This window comes from Psammomys obesus, unplaced genomic scaffold, assembly GCF_907164565.1.
Source record: "Psammomys obesus unplaced genomic scaffold, mPsaObe1.curated_primary_1811, whole genome shotgun sequence".
Taxonomy (NCBI): domain Eukaryota; kingdom Metazoa; phylum Chordata; class Mammalia; order Rodentia; family Muridae; genus Psammomys; species Psammomys obesus.
In genome coordinates this window covers 4,789,537-4,807,152 of record NW_026591450.1, presented here as the reverse complement: position 1 = coordinate 4,807,152, position 17,616 = coordinate 4,789,537, and the positions used below count along the sequence as shown (strand labels likewise).

Here is a 17,616-nt window from a genome sequence, read left to right as displayed (position 1 = left end):
CAGAATAGTTTTCTGCAGTGTACTCTTTTGGGCGGGGGGAGTTGCTTCTAGTGCCGTAGGACTGTCCAGGGCTGCCACTGGCCACTATAGCCAAGTCTTCTGGAGTCACTGTGCTGTGCTACTCTTGGGGAGGGAGATGAAGCTTCCCTCCCTGAGAGTGTTGGATGGCAATCAATGCCTAGAACTCCCTCTCGCACTCTGGCAGGTGCAGTTCAGTTGCTGTGGCCACCTCTCTTGTCAAGCTCCAGACATTTTCAGGATCAGGGTAACTTAAAGAGTTACTGCCTTGGGGGCTGGAGAGATGGCTCAGAGGTTAAGAGGTCCTGAGTTCAACTCCTAGCAACCACATGGTGGCTCACAACCATCTAAAATGAAATCTGGTGCCCTCTTCTGGCATGCAGATGTGTATGCAAAACACACATTGTATACATAATAAATAAATCTTTAAAGAAAACACTTATTCCCCCTTTCCCATCTCTTGCTTTCTTAGATGTCCTGGTTCCTAAGGCAGTGGTTCTCAACCTATGGGTCATGACTCCTCTGTGGTTTCTAATTATCCTTTCACAGGGATCAGCTAAGGCCATCAGAAAACATAGGTATTGAACATTACAGTTCATACCAGCAAAGTTATAGTTATGAGTATCAACAAAAATAATTTTCTGGTTGGGCTCACCACAGCATGAGGAACTCTATTAAGGGGTCTCAGCATTAGGAAGGCTGAGAACCGCTGAGAAGGGCTAACTTTAGAGCAAGGGCTCAGGACACATCATCACTGCCCAATTGCATTGAGACATTAAGACAAGCCTGTGGCTTCCCCTCTGAGCCTGTTAACCTTGGAAAGTGCGGAGAGTAGTGAAACCTACCTTGTGGGGTGTTTAGGTGCTTTGAGTGCACCCTAGTGATGAACAGTGCATGGGTTCTGTTCAGGTCTGTGCCTGATTCCTGAGCAGCTGTGGCTCAGCAGGACTTGGTTGGCTTTTCCAGCAGACGGGGTGGGGGCCAGGGCAAGGGCATTGCAGTGGAGTTCAGAGTTCTCTGTAGGTCTCGCTGCCAGCTTCTGGCTTCACTTCAGCATCCTGCCACTGTAGTTTGGAAAGTGACAACAGTGACCCAGACAGGGTCCGAAAGAGACACGACTGAGACAAACTTCCCACTGTCAGCTGAGGCCACATCGCAGAAAGCCTTAGTCACGATTGCCAGGGGAAGAGGGAGCTGGCCCAGTCATCACCACCACTTCTGGCTTGGTGCCAGGGTCAAGCTCTCATTTCCTTGAAAAGCAGCAGCTAGTGCCAGCCTCGCCGCTGGGCAGTAGTTCAATGGCTTCATTGGCGGGTTGAAGGGTGGTAGAACTGTTAGCCGGGAGATAGGACTGTGAGAGATCAGCTTGCTCGTGGTGCCAGACCATTTATGCAGGAATAAAAAGCTCACCTGGGAAAAAAAAAAGTTGCTTCTAGGATTAAAAAAAAAAAAAAATCACCTTTTAATTTCTATAAAATATGGGAGATTGTCTTTACAGTAAAGCTGCATTGTACATAGTGGGTAATTGTTGGGGTTTTGTTAGAGACAGAGTCCTGCTCTGTAGTCCAGGCTGGATTCAAAGTTATGATCTTCCTGCCTCAGCCTCCCAACTGCTGGGATTACAAGTGGTGGCACTATATATGATTGACAGTGATTAATCCTTTTCATAATTATAACCCTGCACTTAATTGCTCTCTTAGTAACACTAAAAATGCACCAAAGGAAAGTCCTTTAATTGAAAGCAACAGAGGCCTGAAATATACAAAAGATAGGGTGTGGTTTTTAGGAGAAAAAAATTAGACCTTGGTTAGTGGTGAATTTTGAAACTGAGTTCACTCAAATTAGTATCCACAGCTCAGAGAATAGAACCTGGTATAAATGAGCAAAAGACCACTTTCCTTGCCACACTACTCCTAACACTGTATTCCTCTATTCTATGCTGTTCTCTCTGCTCTGACTACAATTCATTGTTGTGATTTATTCTTACTAGTCTATTGACAGTGGTTCTTCTTATAACTTTTAAAATGTTATATAAAGAGTATAATGTAACTTCTGTATAGTCAATAACTATTAAAAATGAAAGTTTTGGAGAGGTGCTATTGTATTTAAATGTAGGGCATTATATATGTGGTCGTTCTTCACTGTTTCTGCAATTAATGGTTAATTAAAACCTTTTAACTAAACCAATTTTAGACCTCTTCCTGATGATCCCAAACATTTAAAATGTGAGTTAAAAGGAGACAAAACAGTGCAGATGGGCCAAGAGCTTCAAGGAGAAATAGGTTAGTATACCTACTTATTTTTGTATGATGCTGACTTTCACTAATGTTTTAAAATATATGGTGAGAAAGATATTTTTTGGCATTCATTGAAACTCAGTTTTATAAGACAGTTTGTTTTAGAAATCTTGCCTTTGTTATAAGAAATAATAATCAGTATTAAAGGTTTGAGTGAATTGATTCCTGTGTAACCTTTTTTTTTTCGTATAACTAGAAAAATTAAATACTATCAAACTTTTCTATTAAATTTTAGTAAAAAGCCTGATTTAGGCATTGAGATGTAGTTCATTGCTAGTGCATGTCTACTGTGTATGTGGACCTGTGCTCAATCCCTAGCACCTCACAAACACAAATAATGTTAACTGTGTACCTCAAAAATTAAAACGGTATTTAAACATTTCTACACAGGTTCTGGATATAGTTTAATGGTTATGAGAAATAATATGTATATATGTATATTACCTATGTATGAGAGTAATTTAAAGCTTCAAAGTATATTTTATGTGTAAGATACATCTTAAAAATGATTTTAATTTGAAGCTTTTTTTTTTTTTCTTTTAAAGTTGTAATAGTTACAGATCAGTATGGAAATCAGATTTCGGCATTTTCAGCAGATTCTTTATCTGCTTTGTCAATTGCTGGAGTTGGACTTGATAGCTCAAACTTGAAAACTACTTTGGAGGTATGACTGCCCTATAAAAGTGCTTTTGTGTTTGAAAAGTTGGAAGTTTAACTTTACGTATTTTGAATTTTTAAAAATTGTATTTTATTAGTGTATGTGAATACATATTACACTTGGCTAAGTGCTTGCCGTGGTGCATGTTTGGAGCCAAGGACAACTTGTGGGAGTCCATTCTCTCCTTCCACCATGTGAGTCCCAGGCGCTGAGTTTGGACTTGGTGGCAGATTTCCTGCGATGAATCATCTTGGCAGCCTTGATTAACATCTAAACTTGATTAACGTCAAAACTTCTTCACAGACATTAAAACTTTTATTTATACAAACAAACAAAAAACCTTTTATTTATGAAATTGCGTGGCTAGCATTTGTAAGACCCAGAACCTTCAAAATAAAAAAAAATTACTTTGCACATTTGCAAGTAAAAGTAAATGGAATAGCAGGTGTTTTCTCAGATCCCATCATTCACTTGCAGCCATCATTGCTTTTCCTTTAACAATATTACTGTGAAGGAAATTGTAGTTGCTATAATATTTCACTCTATTTGTACACATGTATGTCTACCTACATGTACACATTTATGTACATTTTCAGTTAGATATTTAAATAAAACTTAATGTTTACCCCTGTATTAAAACAGAATACTGTTAACTTTGCCACTGTACAGTAAATTCAGTTTAGCTTTAAAAGCAAAGGCCCTGATAACATTCTTGGAGCTTAAAAAAAGCATGGAGTGCTTTTCTTGAAAAGGTCAAAGACAACATTAAGCAGAAGGATAGAAGTGGGTCTTGAAGAAACCTGCAAGGCAGTGTTGGGTAGCAAAAGGAGTTCTCCCAGGCATCCAGAGTCTGATTCTTGGGCTATTGCCTTGACAGGACAACCATGAAAAAGAGGCTCCCCTGTGGCGTTTCCCCACTAGTTTCTGCCTTCCCTGTTAGGCTATTATTTCTAATGCTAAGGAACTCTTATGAGTTCTGTTTATCTAAAGCCTGCGCGTTCTGATTTCAGGTCACTCCTTTATCTCCTTTCAGCTCTTATGTGCCATGAAATGAGGATGAATGCGCGACTGTTGCTTTGGGAGGAGTCTGCTTCTTGTTTCTCCGTGCACACAGTGTGCACGGCCTCCTCTCCTCGTTGACCGCATTAGTCCTGAAGTGTAACCTGCCTTTTTACACCTTGAGTGTTCCCAGACCACTAGACTATTTCTAACAGCATATAAACATGCTGTTTGACTCATCTTAAGTACACTTTCACACACAAGTATTGCATAGCCATACATGTAGTAAAAGCACCCAGACATATAAAGACAAAACAGATTTAAATGTGTACATGAGTAAGTCTACACATACAGGATATGGGTCCTGAGGAGCCACCGTTAAAACCTGAGTGCCTCTGTGCCATTTCTGGTCTACAGTGAGTTAGACCATCTAGTCATGTTGCAAAGATCAGGGACTGGCTTCTTGACTCATTGATAGAGTGTAATGGCCACTATTCCGAATAATTGATAAGCATCAACAAGAGCCCCACTCAGTGTGAATATCATTTTAACAAAGGGGAGGGCATGCAAAAAAAAAAAAATGGGGAGAAAAAAATAGTGAAGATACTAGTATGCTATCATGTAGGTTGTTTCTGGAAACATCTAAAGAAAAGGCACAGTGAAAATACAATTACAAACCGAGGGGAAAATATAAGAGCCAAGTTTCAGGAATGCTTGCGTTTGAGGTTAAAGAAAAGTACAAATACAGATTGAGCATCCCTAATACAACATTTGAAATGTTCTGAGATCCAAAAGGTTTTGACTACTAACATGACACTCGAAAAGTTGCCAATTTTGAAGTGCTTTATATTTATAGATTAGGAATCTTTTTGAAGGGTTATGGGGCATTCTAATCAGGGTTCCCCTGTGTAGCCCTTGCTGTCCTGGAACTCAGTCTGTAGACCATGCTGGCCTTGAACTCACAAGTGATTTGCCTGTGTCCCTCTGCCCCTGCCTCCCAGTGTTTGGATTGAAGGTGTGTGCCACCAGCGCCTGGCTACATTAAGAATCTTAATCAGTCTATAGAAATATTACAAAATTCAGAGAGCTCAAGCCAGGCATGGCGGCACATGCCTTTACTTCTAGTACTAGGGAGCAGAGCTAAGAAAATTTGTTTAGGTTTGAGGACTTAAGCATTTTGATCAAAAGATAACCTGTAGAAGAAAAGGGGAAATTATGAGAAGATAAGGTAAAAAAATATATATATACTTATATATATATATATGTCTCATATATATAATCTATAGTCTTTTAGATTCGTTTCTCTGACTGAAGAGATAAAATATCACTCTTCCTGTCCTATAAAAAGAGTGGAGTATGCCAGTGTTGTCATAGCTTCAGTCTGTTACCCAGAAATAGCTTGTGAATGATGCTTTTTTAAGACCAAGAAATATTAACTTTGTGTTTTCCCAATGTATTTTTCTTCACCAGGCCAGCACACAGAGTATAAGTGTGCGAGGCATCAGATTTACTCCAGGTCCTCCTGGACATAAGGATCTTTGTTTTACTTGGAGAGAGTTTTCTGACTTTATTCGCGTGCACCTTGTTTCTGGACCTCCAACCAAGCTGCTTCTTATCGACTGGCCAGAGCTGAAAGAGGTATGCAACTTCATGTCTTCATTGGAAGAGTTAGTAGCACAGGCTAATTGCTTTCAGGGTCTTGATGGACTAGAAAAGATAAGACTTTGTTTTAGAAGAAACAATAATTGTAACTAACAGTGACAAAACAAGATGACCCTATATTTGAATTGCTTACTTTGTCCTAGCTTGCTGAAATTATGAATGTAATAATTTAGACCTTTAAAAGTGTTCTAGACATGCATAAAAAATAGAATAGTAAAACTGATGATGCTAGAAACCTATTTCATCAGTCAGCTGATTTTTGCTAACTTTGTTTCATTGTTCTCTTATAGTAATATAAAAGGTGCAATGTAGGTTTTTTATCTTTGAAGATTAGCCTGTGTGTGAGTGTGTAAGTGTGTATGGAAGATGAGCACTAGTATGCACGTGTGGCAAGGTGTGTACTTGGGCTAGATGTCACATTGGGAGTCTTCCCTTGCCAGTCAGCCTGTTCCTTTAAGCCGGTATCTCCCCAGACCTGAGACTTGTCTTGATGAGGCTGGACGCCAGCAAGCCCCAGAACCATCCTATCCTGCCTCTGCCTCCCTAAGAGCTGAGGTTCAGCATCCAGCCTCCCTCAGGAGTGCTGAGATTTGAAACTGAGCCTCATGATTCAACAAAATATTTTAATGGTTAAGCCACTTCTCCAGCTTTGTTGAAGTTTTTATAATGCATACAAACCTTAGACGTCAGATCATTGCACCAATATAAACGAGCTATGAAAATACTTAAGTCTTAAATACCAATTTTGCAAACATCTGATCTTACCTGTGTTGATTTTCATTCACTGATAATTTTAAAATCCAGTAAATGTAGGCTGTTGGCATGGTGGTACATATCTTTAATGTCCATGCTCAGAGTTATAGATGGGGGAGTTTCTGTGAGTTTCAGGCCAGGCTGTCTACGTAGAATCCAGAAAAAGGAAAAAAAAAAAAAAATCAAATATTTTTGTTGAGGAAAAACCTGTATTTATAATGTGAAATGACTAAATGGACTTAATGATAATATATATATTATCTCACATACTTACTGTTCTATGGTGATGACATTTTAAAATACATTGTTTTTATTGAGAATTTCCTATAAAAGAACAATGTATTTTAATCATGTTTATGCCCTTTACTCTGCCCCTTATCTCAGGATTCTTAACTTGTGGGGACAAATATCAGATATTCTGTATATCAGATATTTACATTATGATTCGTAACACCAAAAATTCAGTTATAAAGCAGCAACAAAAATAATTTTAAGGTTGGAGGTCATCACAACATGAACTGTATTAAAGGGCTGCAGCTTTACTAACATTGAGACCACTGCCTTAACTCCAGATCAGCGCTCACCTGTGCTCCCCATATATGCTCCCCATATGCTCATGCATTTGAAGCCACCCTGGGGTGTGGTTGACCTACAAGGGCCCTCATCCTCCAAGAAAACTTACTTTACCTTTCCCACAAGTCAGCAACTGTTAGTAGCTCCTCCATCAATAATGGAGGCTCCTGAGCCTCTCTGCTCTCCACACTGGAATCTTGATTGGCTTGTTCTTTTGTCTCTCATGCAGGCACCCTCAGCTGCTTTGAGTTCATGAGTGTAGTGGTGCTGTCAAGTGTAGAAGACAGAGGTTCACCTACATCTTTTCCAGCCTCTGGCTCTTATAGTCTTTCTGTCCTCTTATGCATGATGCTTCCTGAGCCTTGGTGGGGAGGGAGTATGTAATACAGATGTCACATTTATGGCTGAGCACTCCACAGACATTTACTCTCTGCATTTCATTTGTGAGTTTCTTCATTGGCCACCATTCACAAAGAAATTTCTCGGCTGAGGTCTGAGAGGTGCGTTAATAAACGGGCATGGAGATGGGAATGTGGAAGCCAATGAGACACTATATGCGTTTAACAGAATTAAGAGCAGCAGTCTCACCTGGATAGCACAAGCTTGATTTCTCCATGTCTAGAGACCCGAGTGTTTGGTCCCTTCAGAAATATGGTCTTATCAAGATCAGTGTTAGTAACCTGGATTGTTTTTGAGGGTCTCCTGAACACCCCTATCCAACAAATTGAAAGAAGGTGCCAAGGACATTTTAAAATTGGCTTTCTTTACTGTGTGTGGTGGCATATTCCTGCTATTCCTGCACTCGGGAGTTAAAAACCATAGGAACACAAGTCTGAGCCATCCTATACTATATGGCTAGGTTCTACATTTAAAAAAAGAAGATGGCCGAGAATGGTATTGCTGTTTGCTATTAATCCCAGCACTTGGGATATATAGACATTTAAATCTCTACATTACAGTTCCAGGCCAACCAAAGCTATGTAGCTATACCCTGACTCGACAACAAAAAGAAGGAACAACAAATCACTGTACTGTTACCAGTTTTCAAGAATAGATTACATTATTACCGTAGAACCATGACCTACAAAAATCTTAGCTCTCCATTCTAAAGTTAGGTCCTTTGACTTGGTAGAATTGTAATTTTAAATTGTTGGTGTTCTGTATGAGAAACTGTGACTGTTGTGACACTTTTGGAGTAAGGGTCTCCTCTGCAGCAGACTGCTTCTAATTCACAGCACTCTTGTGTCTGTACTTCCTGAATGCTAAGGTTGTAGATGCGAGCCATGCCAACTATGCACCTTTCACCTCTCACTGAAGGACAGCGAATTAGCATAACCAAGTATTGGGTGCAGTGAGCCCAAGGAGGAACCAAGAGGACCTTACACCTGTGCTTTGGGCTAATAGTACCATTTTTGATCTATGGCAAAAACAGAAATTAGTTACAGGAATTTGTTTTCAAAAACAGATGGATCCTTTTTTTCTTCTTTCTACAATAATGTGTTGAATAAGGGCTTCATGGGGAAGATAGTGCATTTATTTCTATCTGGGAGCATATTACATAAATTAGTACTTTTTCAATACCTCTTGATGCCAAATAAAGAATTTAATGATGTATTCTGAAAAAAAATAAAAAGAAAACAAAACAAACAAACAAACACAAAAACAACCCAACTTTTGAGGTAGAAAAGGAAGTTCGTATGACTAGGTAGAATGTAAACAGTGGTGACAGCTTATTAAACCTTATTGTAAGATTTATTTGTAAATATTATACATATCACCAGAAACTGAAATGAAACCTGCAACTAAATTATTTAGTGGTTATCAATGTTTTCAGGTAAATGAGACTGAAAAAGTAATCATTTAATATCTGATCATCCTATAGGTTCCTAATTTAATTGTTGCGCTCTCGTAGCTGTCAAGTAGAAGGGAACTGAAAGATCACCTAGTGTGGTCATTAGGAAAAAAAGTATTAATATTTTATCTTAGGGCTTCTATTGCTATGAAGATACACCATGACCCTTATAAGGAAAGAATTTAATTGGGGCTGGCTTATAGTTTCATCATGGCAGGGGAGCATGGCAACATGCAGGCAGACATGATGCTGAAGAGGAGTAGCTGTCTTCAGGTGACAGGAAGGGACAGACACTCCGCTTAGAATGGGACTGTTGAAACCTGAGAGCCCACCCTCAGTGACACACTCCTCCAACAAGGCCACATCTCTTATCCTATCAAATAGTGCCACTCCCTGGGGACCAAGTATTGAGTCTGTGAGCCTATGGGGGCCATTCTCATTTAAACCATCATATATAGTCATGTGTTATTCATTTTATAAAGGAGGAAACTAAAATACCAAGCTGCTAAAACAAAAGTGACAGAGAACGGAAACATTTGATGTTGGAACTTGGCATCTTTTCCTATTTCCCTGAAAAACTTCTACTGCAGCAGTTTACTTTAGAAGCAGTTAGGGTGGGCCTAACTTGTGACCCCTCTCTGCACCAACGTTTAGGAGGCAGGGCAGGCTGAGTCTGGTCGAACATGTCTGCAGCTCCACTTAGGAAGCAGGGTGGGCTGTCACTGGCAGGGTGCACTCACGCTCACATTAAGGAGGGGCAAGGCTTGCCTGCACCCACATTTAGAAGGCTGCCTAAACTACACTGTGAGGCTAACACCAGCAGCAGAGTGGACAGTGTGTGAAACTATCAGCGATTTATAAATCCACACTGTTTATCATCTTTGGTGGTAATCATCTGTAGCCTTGTAAACCAAGCATTGTATATAACCACTGTTGAGATTATTTGTGTGGATATCTTATCTATAACAAAGCATTAACTTTTCTTCCATTTTTGGCAGCCTGTATCCTAGTTTGATAACCAGTTAACTCAGATAAGACAGGAGGAGAGTAGAGGAGATAAAAGAAACATGGATAAGTATGTAGTCAGCTTCCAATTTTTTACTTTTATTTCTCTCGTTCTTAATTTTAAAAAATTTATGAGACTCATGATTTATGTGGTATCTTGCTTAAAAATGCATCCTTTGAATATATCCAATATTAATACATCAATACATGGATTTCTAGAATTTCACTAGCTTTCCATTCCATTTCAGTTGACAGCATGGTTTATTAGTACCATCTTTAATCAGGGGCTAAATATTATTGCTAAATGTCATTGTGTAAAACACTTGAATATTGATAAGTGTTAAACTACAGATTTGTGCTAGAAGCAAGTAATGTCAAATGCAGATTATTAAGGTCATTTGTGATAAATTGGCATTTCAGAATTTATTTTCATTGATAAAAGAAGCAACTTATAAATATAACATTATTATACAGGTAGTTGTATTGTTTGGCACATACTTATTTGTGCTTATTAAAATGTTTGTATCTGTTTCAGTCCATTCCAGTGATTAATGGAAGACAATTACAGAATCCTCTCATCGTTCAACTTTGTGATCAGTGGGATAATCCTGCATTAGTCCCAAATATTAAACTGAGTCTCATAAAAGCTAGCAGTTTAAAGGTAAGTTTCAAGTTTCCTTAGATATTTTTTTACTGCAAAGTATGTATTTCAGGGCTAGAGAGATGGCTGGATGGTTAAGAACACTTGCTGCTCTTGTAGAGGACACAGGGTCAGTTCCTAGTATCCACATAGCAACTTAAAATCATCTGTAACTCCAGTTCCAGGGGATCCAATACTCTCCTCTGCCCTGCACAGGCACACAGGTGGAGCATAGACATACATGCAGACAAAGCACTTACACACATAAAATAAAAATGAGTTAATTTTTAAGAGAAGTTCTGTATTTTAAAACCGTGTAGCTCAGTAAGTAGGAAACTGATTTCTGGCATGCAAAGAATCTGTTTGCGCTCTAGCACCTCCTTCCCTCTTGTACTTCCTGAGATCAGTGCTGTATCCCCCCGACAGTGTCAGCATCACATTTTCTTCTCACTTAAAAAGGATAATTTTATATAATCTTCATCACTGCTAGAGTATATATTTGATGACGTGAAATTTGTAGAATATAACCAATGTAGCAAGGTGCCATCATTGCAGTTAGGATGGTTGTCTCTTCTTACAAAGAGCTGCCTGAACCTGGCCTAGATTTTCTCTGCTCTTCATTCTGTTTGGCTGGAGCAGTTATGAGTATAGCCTTGTACCGTATGTGAATACACATAGTTTAGGTATTAACTGTTTCCATGTGTTTTGGGAGAGCTGGCTGTTCAAAATCTAGTAGAGACTTCCTGATGCAAGTTTTGGAGGCCTTTTTATTCAAGGTTAAAGAAAATAAGGTTAAGCATTGAAGGTCCATCCATGAGTGTTTTTTGTTTTGTTTTGTTCCTTTGGGGTTTTTTGTTTTTTGTTTTTGTTTTTGTTTTTTTACAACGCACCAATAGCTGAAGGGAATTTAGAGATAAAATGCTGCCAGTTCAAAGAATGCTCCTGAGATTATGTTCAGATAGTAGAGTGTCACTCCATAGCTATTTTATAAATGTGATAGAATTACTTGATATTGTACAATACTGACAGAGTTCTTGAATTCAATTAATTCAGACAGAATCCCACCCCACATTTCCTAGGATCTCACAAGTTGATTTTAAAAGTTGATGTGGGAAATTAAAGTACCAAAAATTTTATATGCTATTCATGGTTTATATCCCTAGTAAAGTAATGAAAATCAAGATTTTTAGGGCTATCAAAAAAAGTTAGAATCAAGAATTTGGGGCCCCAATGGGGAAAATGGAGAAAAAACTGACTGGCTGGTAATGATCCAAAGGTAAATTAGACTGGATCACTAGAGTACAGGTTTTCCATTCACGCCTTGCTTTTTTCCTTTCCAATCACGGTCTGTCAGCCTGTAAAGTATTCTTTGTGTTCTCATAAGTAGAGATCTGCTGCTGCAGCCTATGAACTCTTTTTTTCTGAGTATTTGTTACTAAGAAAATTAAATAGTGATTATTTCCACCATCAGAATATGGCCGCAGTTCTAGATTTTAGAGAAGCCTACGTTAAAACCCCAAGATTCTTAACCATTACTAGGAAAAATGGCCACTGGCAATTAATTCTAAACCTTTGTTTAGTACTGTGAAGGTAGTGTTGTAGCTGAAATTTAAGATGCACACTTGAGTCTTAAAGAAAAACACATATGCCTGAGTAAACAACCAGAAAGTTAAAAAGAAAGTAATATAGTCATTGATATCCACACTTGGGTATATGTGTGTATATAATTATTTCTCCCATACATCCCGATTATAAACATACGTCGTTTGACATTTAGCTGATATCAGTACAGTTAATATAGGATTCTATAACTTGATAGTGTTTGAATGATTTTTAGAGCATGTGATCACATGATTTTGGGTAATTGTAGATTTGAAATTTTTATTCTTTATAGTTACTTGTACATATAACTTAACATTTTTGAAAGAGGTAATAGAAAAGAACTTGATAGATTTCTAGAATTTACTAATCAGCCATTTTATTTTATTTATAGCTAATACCTTCAAACCAGCAGCATAAAACAGATGATAAAGGCAGAGCTAATTTGGGGGTGTTTACTGTTTCTGCTCCAAGGTAAGAAGTGAAAGTTTTATGATATTGGTTTAGTGTTAGACAAGACTTTTAATTCAGATAGGAATAACGATGTTCTCTAAAATCACTTAGCTTTAGATTCTAACCAGTGTGATTTGAACCTCATCCTTCTTTTTCCATTGTTGTTAGGGGAGAACATACTTTGCAGGTTAAAGGTGTCTATAATAAAAGTACCATAGAAGGACCTACAATTAAATTAATGATTCTTCCAGACCCTGAAAAACCTATTCGTCTCAATGTTAAATATGACAAAGATGCCTCTTTTATAGCAGGGGATATATTCACTGGTAAGTACTGGATATTATTAAAATAAATCTTTAGTGATAATCTCCAGTATAGTAATATTAACGGGACAAATTATGTTTAATGTCCAGCATGATTTTAAAAATGCTTGCCATTGCCTTAAATGATAAAATACATAAGACAGCAATTTCTCCCCTCTTCCTATTGTTCTGTAGTCTTTGAATGTTCGTATATAAAATGATAGTCTAAGGTGATTATTTTGAATGGGAGCCATAAGGTAATTACTTTAAATGGGAGCCAGTGACTGGTGTAGCACTTTGGAAGCCAAGGTAGAAGGATTGCAGCAAATTTAGGGCTGACCTTGGCTACAGAGCAAGACCTGTCTCACAGAGTTGAAAAACAAGACAAAAACTAAATGGTAACTAATATGTAGCTCAACTTTATTATATGTATTGTGATTTTATCTTAAAGCTGTTGGAACCAGGACTGCTTAGCTTAAATTAGGTAGAGATAAATTACATTAGGATGTATGAAATTAACTCAGAATAACCATCCACCTAGAATCTTTGTTTTAATCATGATATTACAGTTTTCAGTAAGTGCAGACTAATGTCTGCAATGGCTCAGTAATCATAAACTTTGGCTATTGCTGCCAACAGGAGATTAGTATGTTCCTTATTCAAGGAAGTGTCTACAAATCTTGTTTCTTGAAGAGATGATTGCCTATGCGTGCTTATATGCAGAGAAAGAAACACACCAAAAAGTTAAGGTTAAAATCGTTTTTAGCACTGTTACTAATTAAAATACATATATCCATAGGTTTTATACTTTATAAATTTTGTGTCAGATCTGGTGTAAATAAAAACTTTTCTTAGATTTTTAAAATAACAGGTACAAAATGTTGCATATAGATGGTAAACGTCATGGGGGAATGTTACATATAATACTTTAGCTACTTTACATTGTTAAAGCATAAAAGGAAGTAAAATATTTCCGTTCTTTTGGCATATAGTATTGTGACCAGTTAGCCTAATTCTCAGGTACTAAGCACGTACAGTCAATGCCATCCTGGTTTTGCATGCTAGATTTAATTTACGTCATGGCAAACTGAAGCTACAACAAGGAAATATTATAAGTGAAGATAAATTTGTTAGATTTATTTAGGAGAACTTGATGTTCAGACTTGGCCTTAAAATGTTGTCCGTTGTGATTAATAGTTACCTAGAATCCTTTTTGGAGATTGGTTAAGTAATGCGCTCATTACTTTTTGTTTCATGTCTTTGAATAGTCTTGCTTTCTTTAAGAGAATATTATTAGATAAATAAGTAATTTTTTTGTTTACATGACAGATTTTATGGTTAGTGTGATTTCTGAAAGTGGTAGTGTCATCAAAAATATTAATCCAACACGTATTTCCATGAAAATGTGGAAGCTGAGCAGCCTGAGCCGGCCACCAACAAACGTGAGTAATAGCAAGCAAGTTCAGAAGTTAAAAACAATATGATTTACTTAGCCATCAAGGCATGGTAGTACAGGCCTCTCATCTCAGTACTAGGGAGGCAGATTTCTGTGATTTTGGGGGCCAGCCCTGTCTGTGTAGTTTCAGAACAGCTAGGAAAGGAATACATAGAGAGACTCTGTCCCAAACCAACACACAAAAAACAAGTGACAAAGAAAGAAAAATAATTTAAATATTGTTCATCTGATATATCAAAAGTTACCCTCTCAACATGTCCTCAGCATTTTCAAATTTTAAATTGTATGTTCTTTGACAAATGTGTGTGTACATACATTATGAGTGTGCTGCGTGCATGTGAGTGCACAGATATGTACTTCCATGCACCCGTCATTGTAGATACCGGAGGAGGTGTGCTGCGCTGTTACTCCTTTATTCACCTCAGATAGGATTTCTCAACAACAACAGCCCACTTACTGGGCTAGCCACCCGGGAAGAGCTTGGGTTCCTCCACTCCATCACAGCAGTGCTGGGGCTAGTGCTACATGCATCTGTGCCCAGTTTTTATGTTAGTTCTGGGATTGGAACTCGGGTCCTCATGCTTTCCCAGCAAGCTCTCTTATGTATTGAGGCATGTCCATGGCCTGATATTTTCAAAATCTTCAGTAGTGCATGTGTTTCTAACTACATGTCTCAGCTCAGAAAAGCACATTCCAAGTTCAATCTATTTACTCGCAGCCGTTGGCTCTCCTACAGTACAGTATGAGCTAAATCCCAAACTCGTCAGAAACCAGTCTAATAATCCACTTCAGTATGAATGGTTCCTTTAAACAACCAGTTTAACACCCTACAAGTTACCAGTCTGAATCTTCACTAGTTTAGGAGAGCAGTCTAGTGGTACCTGTAAATGTGTAAATCCAGATGAGGGCTGTTCATTGATTCACATGCATACATTTTCATCCTGAATATACTCTCTTAACATTTGTTTTCTCTCTATTTTTCCCTTTCTAGGCAGAAACATTTAGTTGTAATAAAATAAAAGATAATGACAAGGAAGAAGGCTGCTTCTATTTCAGGTACTAGTTAAATAGTTTCATATTTTTATGTATGCTCAGGATAGAGTAATTCAGGTTAGTGATATTTTTACCTAAAGTAAAGTAGTTTATGGTCAAGAAGAAAATATTGACTTTATTTCTTAATGTTTTGTTCAGAAGCTGTTTGGAGAATGCCATGTTGTTGGTTTGTTCTGTAAATATGGTTGAGGAACGTTATGATGTATTAACATTAGAACCTAGAAAATGTATGGGAAGAATTTGTTTATGATATTAAAGCACTCAGTATTTATTTAAAACATTTATTTTTGTGTGTGTGTGTGTGTGTGTGTGTGTGTGTGTGTGTGTGTGTGTGTGCAGGTGTTCATGGAGGCCAGAGGTGGGCATCAGGTGTCTTCCTTTATTGTGCTCTATTGTTTTTTATTTTTGAAACAGCCCTCAGTGAACCTGCAGCTGCCATTTTGACTGAGCTTGCCCGTCAGTGAGCAGTGCTGGCGCTGCAGGTGTGTGTTACCACATCCACTCTTTTATGCAGGCTTGGGATCTGAACTCATGTCCTCATGCTTGCACAGGGAGCACTGTGCACAAACATGCTCAGGGCGGATGTGAACTTTGAAGCCTCCGCAGTTCTGGGGTTAGTCATGTGACACCACAGCTTCTGCTAAATGTCTTTGTTCTTTGGGAGGCTGGTGTTTGCATTCTTTGTGATCTCTTGAACAGAAGTTCTAGATTTTTATGAACTAACGTATGTTGAACCTCTTTTTAATAATCATCTCTAAGAATTCAATATATTGGGATTATAAAAACATTTTTCTAGGGGCTGGAGAGATGACTCAGTGGTTAAGAGCACTGTCTGCTCTTCCAAACGACCCGAGTTCAGTTCCCAGCACCCATGTGGCACCTCACAAATGTTTGTAACTCCCATTCCAAGGGGTCTAACACCTTCATACTAATGCACATAAAATAAAATAAATAATTTTTTTCTATATTATGATGTTGGTAATTCCATGACCAGTTGGTTTCACGATTCACTAGTAAGGACCCACTAAACTCAGTGTAATTTCACTCACTGCTGTGACTATTACAGCAAAGGTCACAGAGCAACCTCTGCAGAAGAGAAGACTCGTGCTCATATCCAAGAGAAAGCAGTTAGAGGCTTCAAAGTGTCCTCTGCTGCTGCATCTCCTGAGTGTGCTTTAATTCTCCACTATCAAGTTCCCCAGGGCTGATACAGCCAGTCTCTCAACGGCACATACCATATTTGCAGGTTTCCAGGAGAAAGCAAGCATTTAGTATGAACTGCAGTAACGCAAGAGTTTGGATCAGTATAAGCCATACTGACAAGTACAAAATAACTCATAAATCTAACCTCACAGGTGCCAGGAAGGACAAACATTGTGAACAGGTGAACAGGTCTTTCTAAGAACACTTTAGATCTGCTATGTTAACTGTCTTTATTGTTATACCTGAAATTGATTCTGCTTTGATAGTTTGGGTTGATTTTCTTGGGGGTTGGGGGCCTAGGGTTAGAACAAATATGACTAGGCATTGATCCTAGCGTCTCACATTTATTAAATGTGCATTCTCTACTGAACTACACTCCCACTGCAATTATTTTCTTGGTATGTGACATAAATTTCGTGATCATGATGTTTTTCCAAAATATGTACAAAATTATTTGTTGAAATGATGAATAATCTTCAGTATAGTTGTGTTATAAATCTCAAATCCAGAGACTAGAGAGATGGCTGAATGGCTAAGAGTCCAGGCTGCCTTCCTGAGATCCTGGTTTCAATTCCTGGCAACCACGTGGTGGTTCACAACTGTCTCTCTGCAGTCCCATAGGATCTGATACCCTCTTCTGGTGTACAAACATACTTGTAGACAAAATGCCCATATACATCAATAATTCTTTAAAAAATAAAAATAAATCATTAATTCATTCATATGTTTGCATATTTCTGAACCATACATTGATTTACTAGCTTATTTGCCCGCATTTTCTCAATACTATAATTTTTTAGCAGTCTAATATCCCATTTTTCTTGTACAATTCCTGACCTTTTGTTTTACCACTTAAATTTTAGAAATTGCGGTTCCAATAATAAAACTCAGGTGGTAAACTGCTTAGGTTTTTGTGAGGATAGAAATCTGGGAGTGTCTTCCAGTCTCCTTTTATGGCATATGTTTGTATTGCTTTCTTGACATTTTCTTACAGTATTTTACAGGTTTTTTAAAAAGTCTTGCACATCTTTCCCTAAATTCCTAAATTGTTGGGCATTTTTTTTTACAGGATTATTAAGGATTTTTATGTTCT

The 17,616-nt window shown here is 38.0% G+C and overlaps 1 protein-coding gene across 1 annotated transcript in view; it reads left to right on the top strand.

Moving 5' to 3' along the window:
* Smchd1 (structural maintenance of chromosomes flexible hinge domain containing 1) overlaps positions 1 to 17,616 on the top strand; it is a 112,957-nt gene that overhangs the window by 67,552 nt on the left and 27,789 nt on the right. Inside the window, exons 27-34 of the mRNA XM_055610118.1 lie at positions 2,212 to 2,300; positions 2,861 to 2,979; positions 5,443 to 5,610; positions 10,353 to 10,478; positions 12,451 to 12,530; positions 12,678 to 12,835; positions 14,141 to 14,253; positions 15,259 to 15,323. Coding sequence (XP_055466093.1) covers positions 2,212 to 2,300; positions 2,861 to 2,979; positions 5,443 to 5,610; positions 10,353 to 10,478; positions 12,451 to 12,530; positions 12,678 to 12,835; positions 14,141 to 14,253; positions 15,259 to 15,323 — 918 coding nt within the window. The remainder of the gene's footprint in view (positions 1 to 2,211; positions 2,301 to 2,860; positions 2,980 to 5,442; positions 5,611 to 10,352; positions 10,479 to 12,450; positions 12,531 to 12,677; positions 12,836 to 14,140; positions 14,254 to 15,258; positions 15,324 to 17,616) is intronic.